The sequence below is a fragment of the Silurus meridionalis genome, chromosome 10 (assembly GCF_014805685.1).
Source record: "Silurus meridionalis isolate SWU-2019-XX chromosome 10, ASM1480568v1, whole genome shotgun sequence".
Classification (NCBI taxonomy): domain Eukaryota; kingdom Metazoa; phylum Chordata; class Actinopteri; order Siluriformes; family Siluridae; genus Silurus; species Silurus meridionalis.
In genome coordinates this window covers 27227601-27238418 of record NC_060893.1, presented here as the reverse complement: position 1 = coordinate 27238418, position 10818 = coordinate 27227601, and the positions used below count along the sequence as shown (strand labels likewise).

The window sequence follows — 10818 nt, the reverse complement described above, 5'->3', positions numbered from 1 at the left end:
TATTTCATTAAATAATATAAAATAGATAAATAAATAAGTACAATTCAATTGATGGAAAGGAATTCCAACGAATATTATGTGTATTTAAAAACTAAATACTGGTGATTAACCAGTAAAATGTATTAAAATATAAACAGTATTTAGATAATGAGTACAATATAAATGATCCATTTCCCACCCTGTATAAAGAGTTTATAATTGTGTTAAAAGAAAGAAATGATGGAAAGCCAGGAGACATCAAGAACTTTATGAAAAGCACATTTTATTTCACATCTCATACCAGTGCCATGTCGACAATTTATACAAGATACGTCACAATCTAAAGTGCACAAATACTGTACAACCAAAGGGTCTTAAATTAAAGAGGGGTGAGGGGCATCACACGGATTTTATATATAATATATATATCTATGTTTAAAATAGAAAATAATGTTAAAAACAGCAGATTGTTTAAAAAGATCAAAGAAAAGAAATTTAACCAATCAGGATCACGATAAGGAGCACAGAGCCTAGACACGTGCATTAAAATAATAATAATAATAATAATAATAATAATAATAATCAACAACAATAATTAAAAAAAGGTTTTAAAAGCACTTTAAAAGAGCAAAGTGAGGAGGGATGGAGGGATGGAGGGATGGAGGGATGGGGAGAAGATTGATTCAGGGGCTGGTGTAAAAGGCGTAGTAGCTCTTGGGCTGCTCTTTGCCGTACTCGTCGCTCGTCACGTCCTCACACTTGATGCTCGGCGAAGCGTCGGCTCCTGATGAGAGACGTCGTCGTTTACACACCATGGCGTAGGGAGCGTCGAATTTGTCCAGGGGCTTCAGACTGGAGGTCGTATCCAGACCCCAGACTCCTCCGGCTCCTGCCGTCACCGCCGCCCCTTCGTCCTGCAGCTTGTCTTTAATGCTTGTCGTTATCGTGGTGGCGGTGGTGAGAGGATCTTCAGGGAAGGAGAAGGAAGGTGGACTCGGACGAGGAGACCAAGGCAGACCGGCAGCCATTTTCCTCTGGTAAGAACTTCTGCCTCCACTCCATCCCGCTGAGATTGAAGCAAAAGCAGAGGATTCTGGGTAATACCCAAACGAGTGTGGGCTCTGAAGAGGAAGAGGCTTGATGCCATACGGGAGCACAGAATAATCGGCTTCGTTCTGCTGGACGGGGGTGACAAACCACCGCTGAGCAGCAGAGGACGAGGACGAGGCGGAGATGGACGAGTCATCGCTCTGAGGAGACAAGAGGCCGTTGGTCTGCGGCACGGCGCGCTCTCCACCGTACAAACGATGGTTCTGAGGGAGATTATTCACAAACTGGTCCTGGAAGAAAGGCTGCATGGCGTAACGAGCTCCCGGGACGATCTGGTGTGAACGAGGAGAGTCGGTGGGGGACGGGGTCAAGCGATCGCTCTCAGGAGCTGTGTACATCCTGATCCATGGAGAGAGAGAGAGAGAGATCAGGCATGGATACACAAGTACTCAATCCTACACACAATTTCTTCTCCTTAAAAAAAATTCACAGATAAACATCTGTTCTATCAAATCTCAAAACCCCAAAAGGTTCTTCAGGTGGCCCTGCCGAGGAACTGTAACACCTCCATCTAGAATCCACTGTAGAACTTTGTTTTAAATAAAACAAGTAAAGCCTTAAACCCCGAATTACACAAGATTCCTGTGAAAAACATCTGCAATAGTGTTTTTGTAAGAGGGCACTAAGACACTAGATGTTAAACTCATGGCTGAAGGATTAATGCCCCGCAAAAGGGTCTTGGCTTTTTAAAGGGTTCAATTTCTTCTAAAACTGAGACTCTTTTGAGATTTTTTGAAGTTTCCTCCAGAAAGACAAGTGAAAAACTCTGAAGGTTTTACTTTATATTTAGAGTGTACCTGTGTGTATTCCTGCTTACCCACCTGTCTCTCTCCACCCACCCGCTTGCCTCCACCCATAACCACCAACCCGCCTCCACCCACCCGTCTGCCTCCACCCTTACCCACCCACCCGCTTGCCTCCACCCTTACCCACCCACCTGTCTCTCCACCCTTACCCACCCACCTGTCTGCCTCCACCCTTACCCACCCGTCTGCCTCCACCCTTACCCACCGTCTGCCTCCACCCTTACCCACCCGTCTGCCTCCACCCTTACCCACCCACCCGCTTGCCTCCACCCTTACCCACCCACCTGTCTCTCTCACCCTTACCCACCCACCCGTCTGCCTCCACCCTTACCCACCCGTCTGCCTCCACCCTTACCCACCGTCTGCCTCCACCCTTACCCACCGTCTGCCTCCACCCTTACCCACCCACCCGCTTGCCTCCACCCTTACCCACCCACCTGTCTCTCTCCACCCTTACCCACCCACCCGTCTGCCTCCACCCTTACCCACCTGTCTGCCTCCACCCTTACCCACCTGTCTGCCTCCACCCTTACCCACCCACCCGCCTCCACCCTTACCCACCCACCCGCCTCCACCCTTACCACCCACCCGCTTGCCTCCACCCATAACCACCCACCCGTCTGCCTCCACCCATAACCACCCACCCGTCTGCCTCCACCCTTACCCACCCACCCGTCTGCCTCCACCTTACCCACCCACCGTCTGCCTCCACCCTTACCCACCCACCCGTCTCTCTCCACCCTTACCCACCCACCCGTCTGCCTCCACCCTTACCCACCCACCCGTCTGCCTCCACCCTTACCCACCCACCTGCCTCCACCCTTACCCACCCACCGTCTGCCTCCACCCTTACCACCCACCCGTCTGCCTCCACCCTTACCCACCGTCTGCCTCCACCTTACCCACCCACCGTCTGCCTCCACCCTTACCCACCCACCGTCTGCCTCCACCCTTACCCACCCACCCACCCGTCTGCCTCCACCCTTACCCACCCACCCGTCTCTCCACCCTTACCCACCCACCCGTCTGCCTCCACCCTTACCCACCCACCCGTCTGCCTCCACCCTTACCCACCCACCTGTCTCTCTCCACCCTTCCACACTCACCCACCCACCCGCCTGCCTCCACCCGTACCCACCCACCCGCCTGCCTCCACCCGTACCCACCCACCCGCCTGCCTCCACCCTTAACCACCCACCTGATGTTTCTGTCTTTTTACTCACTCAACCGCCCACTGGATTGTCTCTACATTTACCCACCTGTCTGAAGAGACATCCATCTGTCTGTCTATCCAGTTATACCTCCCTCTGAACCACCTCCTATTCCTCATTCTACTGTATCCATCCATCCATCCATCCATCCATCCCTCACTCTCTCCATCCAAAATTCCCCAACCCTCCTGTCTTTCTGAACTGTGTGTGTGTGTGTGTGTGTGTGTGTGTGTGTGTGTGTGTGTGTGTGTGTGTGTGTGTGAGAGAGAGAGTGTGAGGGAGAGACACTTACGAGTCATAGTTATCTCGGAAACCTTTAGCAAACGGGTTGTGGTCGATCTTTAACTGTGTGATCTGGACAAGAGAGAAATAATCACTTTACTTTACTGCACACAGGGTCAGGAAAGCAGAAGGAAGTAAGATCTCTGTGTGTGTGTGTGTGTGTGTGTGTGTGTGTGTGTGTGTGTGTGTGTCTTACGTCTGTGTTCTGGTAAGCGGTGACTGCAATAAACTGGTTTTCAGGGAATGTGAAGGTTTGAGTTTTGGATTCACCACTCATGTCCTCCACGCCGTCCTCGCTCACCTCCACGATGTGCAGCCTCGGCTGGTACTTGTGGAGAGACTGCAACGATCATCTACACACACACACACACACACACACACACACACACACACACAGAGTATGAACATGGTATTCACGTTAGTGTTTAGAAGCTAGCCTGGTACATTTTTTTTCCCCCCACACACACACACACACACACACACACACACACACACACACACACACACACACACACACACTGGTGCTACAGAGAATTGTTCTGCCTTTGCAAAAAAGAAGCAACAGACACAGAGGTGTCAAACCACTGAGCAAAGTCAGAAAACAAAAAAGAAAGTGATAAAGTCTCTACTTCAGCCAAATCTCTCTCTCTTACACACACACACACACACACACACACACACACACACACACACACACACAATTCTTAAATGTTCCTCCTGCTTCTGCTTCAGCATTATGTTGTACTGTAACTCCTGCATCTCACACTAATGGCTGGAATGTTCCAGATGAAAGCAGAGCTCTGGAATGGTTCAAGTCTAGATGGAGTGTCTGCCTGAAGACAAACCAGATCTTGATATCAGATATATGAAAAAGGGATGGTGTGTGTGTGTGTGTGTAAAATGTTGCTTCATCACCATTTTCTCGGACGTTGCATTGCGGTTTCACACTTCTGTGTGTGTGTGTGTGTGTGTGTGTGTGTACGCAAAACTGTCCTGCAGCCTTTGCACAAATTATTAGCACTGTCCCTGCATATTTGTGTGTGTGAGCATTTGTGCACGTGTGCATGTGTGCGTGTGTGTGTGTGTGTGTATAAAGTTGATTCGTGAGCAGAAGGAAAGTGAAGATTTGCACCTCGGACGCTGTGTGGTGAATTGAAGGCGCTACTGAAAGCAATTTCTCAGCAATAACATGGGGGAGGGGGTCAACAACAACACAACCTGGCAACCATACGACAACATGCAACACAACTGCAAACACACAACTTCTAAGAGCATTATATTATGTGTGTGTGTGGGGGGGACAACAACAGTCTATTGTTGTTGTCGTCCAACGCTGAAGTAAACGTATAACAGTTGGGACACCAGAAACCAGTTCCTCATCATGAACCTGAACCCAAACCCCCAGTACACAGCCTGCTCACTGTCCTCTCTCACACAAACACAAACACACACACACACACACACACAGTACAGTCACAATCAACACAACAATGATCAGGTTTTATCTGCAAGACCATGACCATTCTATCTTTCAATTCCAACACACACACACACACACACGATCAGAAATGTATCATTTCGGTGTACAGTAATTAATTACTCATTTACTTTGTATCTGGAAAATTAACTCGAGAGTGTGTGTGTGTGTGTGTGTGTGTGTGTGTGTGTTTCTTGATCCTGAGAACACGTGATCATCACAAATACTGAGATGTGTATAATCTGATGTGTGTTTTAATCACATTCATGAGAACACAGTGGGTGTGTTTGTGTAGTTGTGTATTAGTGTGTATATGAGGACCCTCACAGACAGAGAGGAGGCATGAGGACCGTACGGTTTGTTCCAACACATTTCTGCGGCACTTACAAGGACACCGTGGTCTTCAGGGAGACTAAACACTTTCATAGCAGGAATGCATCTGTTTGTGTGTGTTTTTGTGTAGGAGCAGACTTGATGTATGTTCTGGTGCATAAGAACAATCACAACACCACCAATACCAGAATGTGTCTATGTGTAGCGATGACTGACAAAGTTTGCAGGTCTGGTATTGGTATTCTTGAGGGGACCAGCTTGTTATTATCCACCAACAGAAAAAATATAATTAAATATAAGGATACTAATATTTCATTGTGCTTAAAAACCCACAAACCAGATTGTGTGTGAATTCATATTTAAAAACGTGTAGAAGTTTGTTTGAAGACAGTAAATAGAAGAAATGACGCAGATACACACTGGGAATTCAGAGTTTCTCCCGACACCTAATAAAACACTTCTGTCCCCCCAAACCCTTAGCACATGATAGTGTGTGTACCTGGGTGTTGTTGTTGTTCGCTCCCTTGTTGTTGGTCAGCTTGAGTTTGCTGAAGGAAATCTCCTGCCTCATCCAGTGTGCTCCGGTGTTCGGGGACTCTGGGTGCACGTACATCTTATTTCCTGAAATAACACAAATTAGACTCTTATATAAATGATTATAGTGTTATAGTGGGGGTGAATTCCTGCTAAAACAATCTCCCCTTTTACAGATGTGCAACATTATGGGTCTTTATTCATAGTGGAAAAATCCTAAGAAATAATACTGACTTGAAGATACATGTAATATAGAGTTCTCACACACACACACACACACACACACACACACACACAGGATAAAGCCAGACTCAGAACTGATACAGGGGTTTCTCTGATCAGATATAATATTATATTATAAATTATATATATTATAATATAATGAAAATGTTTGATATCTTTTATAATACAAATAATTGGTCTCGTATTGAATTTATGTTCAGTAAAGCATTTGCAATAATAAAATAACTGTTTAAAATCCTGGATTATATTTATTATTGCTGATTTTAAACTAATTTATTTAAATTATAATCTTTAAAATCTAAGGGTAAAAATGGTTCATTAAGTATCACCAGTACACTATTATCTCAGGTACATTAAAGGCAACAATCATTCTGAAACTACATTTCTGTTTATTTTATTTTTTCCTAACATCTTCACCCTTCAGAAAATAATTAAAGGTTAAACAGCAAAATACAAATTTGCACACACACACATTATATATATATATATATATATATGTTTATACATACACAAATACACAAATACACACACACACACACACACATATATATATATATAATGTTTATACATACACAAATACACAAATACACACACACACACACACACACACACACATATATATATATATATATATATAAATATAAAATACACACACATTATAAATAAATAAATAAATAAATAAATAAATAAAGTGTTTAGATTTAAAGGCCAAATTAAGGTCATGGTTCTCTAAAGACACGATGATGTAGATGTTGGAGAAGTGTTGCAGGGGTTTTCTACCCCTCTGTATCTCCAGGTCTTTGTGATGTTTGCTCTGTAACATCACGCGTCTCTGCGGCTTTTCTACTGTTTTCACACGGACTGGGAGAAAACCCTTTGAGATGGCGGAGAAAACCCCATCAGACGCGCTATTCATCGTTTCTGGTGAAAGTGTGTGTTATTAATAAAAATCATCTCCTCTTTATTACTGAACATCAGAAAATAACTGTACAGAACGAATCCATGAGCGTCGCGCGCTGATATTCAAACTCAAACCCTGTCGTTATTCTCGTTCATTTTTATTATTTAACAATCGTGAAAGAAGTAAAACATGAGATTTCAGGTCTTTATTATAATTTTATATTTATATCATTTATTTTTTTTTTTTTTCTTTCACGATTGCTTTAAACCCGTGTGCAGAAATCCTCCTCCTAATCACGGGACTGTACCGTGTGGCGCACGCGCTCGGCTCCATTGCTCCTCCTCATCATCATCATCATCATCCTCACCTTGCATGTTGTTGTCCGCTTTTCCGCACGTGACCCATTTCCCGCCCTGGAAGCGCCAGTGGTTCGGGTCCGCGAGCACGACCTCCACGAACACGTTGTAGTGCGCGCTCACGTTCAGTCCCGCGATGTTGAAGCTCAGGAACGGGAACATGCGCCTGCGCGAGACACACAAACACCAGACCTGCTTCACCTGCATGTAGAAGAGCTTTCAACCACCGCACAAGACACGACACGGCACGCGCACACCCACGCACGCAAAAACAACAAAAACAAAAAAAAAAAACCAAGTGCAAAACCCGGTGTTTCGGTGGAGACTACAGCGACAAACACACACACGGAGTCAAACACGGTTCCTCGTGCACGAAACACACACCTTCTACAATAAACACAAATCTTCTACTAAATGTTTAACATTTAATTCATGTTTATTTGTGTTGAGTTTTTAATAATGAACATGGTCTCAGAGCATCTTTACACAGATAATGTGGAGATAAAAATGAAGATGTTCTTTATAAGTGTAAGTTTGTCTCTGATGAACAAGTCGGTGGAGACTGTGGTGAAGGAAAAACTCCCTGAGATGCAGAAGGAAGAAACCTTGAGAGGAACCAGACTCAAGAGTGAACCTCATCCTCATCTGGGTTCCACCAAATGTCCATTTATTACAGATAAACGATGTTGAGGTGCAGTGATGGAGATCAGAAGAAGCTGTGGTCCTGAGTCAGTGTACAGACTAAATACAAAATTATAATCGACGCTGAAAAAAAAAAAAAAAAAGATCGCATGCGAACAAACACGCGCTCTATTATAATAACTTCTGTTTGATGGATTTAAAAGTGTAAATGTTAATTATATAAATAATTATTAATTTTATGAAATCTGTATAAAATTATGAATAATAATTATTTTTATTTAAGTCTGTGTAGATCTCGAACATAATACAAATCAATAAATTATTTATTTAGCAATTTCACTTCCTTTATGATGGGAAATAAAATATTATTCAAATAAAATGATTAAAATGTTTCGGATCACATATTCGAAATAATCTAAATTAGAATCACTCATTATTATTATTATTATTATTATTATTATTATTATTATTATTGGATAAAAATGGACAAAATAAAAACACGTCACAATTGTTTCAGTTTCCTTTTATTGAACTACTTATATTTTAGACTAATTCATCTGAATTTATTTATTAATTCTAATATTCAGCTGCACTTCAGTTGGAAAATATTCATGTAATAAAACGAACTAAATATGATGCAGAAACTCGAACGCGCGAGAAAAAAAAAACCAGAACACGATCCATTAGTGATCCGTTTTTATCTCTCGTGCAGCTCAATACACACATCCGCGGACACGCTCGCGCGCTCCCAAATCTCCCGGTATCATTACAGCGAAATAAAGAAGATACTAAAGACCTGGAAATAAAAGGAAACTTCATTATTCCTGTTTAACGCAGTGCGCAGCTTTTACCGCACTCTCACCGTAACACACACACACACACACACACACACACACACACTAATAATAATAATAATAATAATATTAATAATAATTCCTGCAGGTTTGTTTAATTGGAACACTTTCCTCTAATCGCCGTTTAACGTTTAACGTCTGCGCATGCGCGCTTGCGGCAACCTCTCAGAATTGCTTATCACTTGTGTGTGTGTGTGTGTGTGTGTGTGTGAGGTGGAATTTTCTGTTTCGTTTTTTAAAAAAAGTTTTATTCTTTTTATTACAAAATCTAAATATTTTATTGACTTTTTCCGCACAGTTTCTAATAAAGAAAAATATTCCACAGTTTTACTGAATGACACGCGATCAGTGGTTAATTGTCGGCTCACGCGCACTCTGAATTAAGTGAAACTGAGATCGGACGTGTTGAAAACAACAACAACAACAACAACAATAATAATAATAATAATAATAATAATAATAATAATAATAATAATAATACAGTTTGGAAGTGGGTGGATTCTACATCACGTTTATTGTAACGTCTGATTGCCTGCTCGCGCGCAAGGAACCATCCACCTGATCTGAACGCAGATGAACAGGGGTGTGTGTGTGTGTGTGTGTGTGTGTGTGTGTGTGTGTGAGGTGGAATTTTCTGTTTCGTTTTTTAAAAAAAGTTTTATTCTTTTTATTACAAAATCTAAATATTTTATTGACTTTTTCCGCACAGTTTCTAATAAAGAAAAATATTCCACAGTTTTACTGAATGACACGCGATCAGTGGTTAATTGTCGGCTCACGCGCACTCTGAATTAAGTGAAACTGAGATCGGACATGTGTTGAAAACAACAACAACAACAACAACAATAATAATAATAATAATAATAATAATAATAATACAGTTTGGAAGTGGGTGGATTCTACATCACGTTTATTGTAACGTCTGATTGCCTGCTCGCGCGCAAGGAACCATCCACCTGATCTGAACGCAGATGAACAGGGGTGTGTGTGTGTGTGTGTGTGTGTGTGTGTGTGTGTGTGTGTGTGTGTGTGTGTGAGGCCCCTACCTGCCCTGCTTGGTGATGATCATCTCGGTCTGATGGCGGTGAAACTTGAGCCAGAGCGCGCGGTTACACAGGTACACCTGCGCCCTGCCCACCGCGAGCCCGGGGTGGTATGAGGGGTAGAGGCACGTGGGCCCCTGGCCGAACTGATAGGCGGCGGCGGCGGACGGAGGCGCGAGCTGGGCGCGCGAGCTGCAGACGGCGCCCGGCGGAGGCGGCGGGGGAGGAGGAGGAGGGGGCGGGGGCGCGAGCACCGAAGCGGCGGACGGGTACGGTGAGGAGTAACGCGCGCCCGCGCCGCCGTACACCGAGCTGCCCTGCGCTCCGTACGGGAACAACGAGCACGCGCTCGCTTCCGAGCTCGGCGAGATGAAGTAGCGCTCGGTACCGAGCTCCTCGATCCCGTAGCGCCGGGTCACGAGCTCTTCATCCTCATCTCCTGCTGCGGGTGGTGCTGGTGCTCCTCCTCCCCCAATCACCGGAGAACTCTTCCTGCTTTTACTTCCGGTGGAGAACTCCTCTGCCTCGCGCTCTCCTCCACCTGCGGTGCTGCTGCTGGTCCCGGTGCCGCTAATCATCATGGCTGATCGGTACTTCTTTACCGGGTCAGGCTCGGGCTCGGTCCGCTCCGCCTCAGGGAAGCTGTGCGCGCTGTTTGCGTGCGTGTGCGCGGATCCCGGGCTCGTGCTGTCGGAGGATGAAGAAGATAAGGAGGATGAAGAGGAGGAGAGCGTGTAGAAAGTCTTGGGTAAGCTGGGGAGCAGACTCTCCAACTGCATACTCGAATAAAGCACACACACACACACGCGCGCACGAGCACGCACAAATAAACAAAACAAAAACAAACAAAAAAGAAAAAAAAAAAAAGAAAGAAACGATGCAAACAAATAAAAATACAAAAATGTAAAGCCACTCAGCGCGCGCGCGTTCAAGACTAAAGTGTTCTGAAGCTCCTCCGGGTTTGTGTCTGATCTGATCTGATCTGGGGGTGCACTAGGATTTATATATACACCCCCCCGCGCGCGCGCGCGCGCACACACACACACA

The 10818-nt window shown here is 44.5% G+C and overlaps 1 protein-coding gene across 1 annotated transcript; it reads right to left on the bottom strand.

The window, feature by feature from the left end:
* Positions 1-242: 242 nt before the first annotated feature.
* Positions 243-10748, bottom strand: eomesa (eomesodermin homolog a). The gene is made up of 6 exons (XM_046858752.1): positions 9775-10748; positions 7244-7398; positions 5698-5819; positions 3585-3737; positions 3399-3460; positions 243-1428 (listed from the first exon to the last, which is right to left on the bottom strand). Exons 1-6 carry the CDS (start codon positions 10548-10550, stop codon positions 663-665), a joined length of 2034 nt encoding a protein of 677 aa, XP_046714708.1. The 5' UTR covers positions 10551-10748; the 3' UTR covers positions 243-662.
* Positions 10749-10818: the final 70 nt, after the last annotated feature.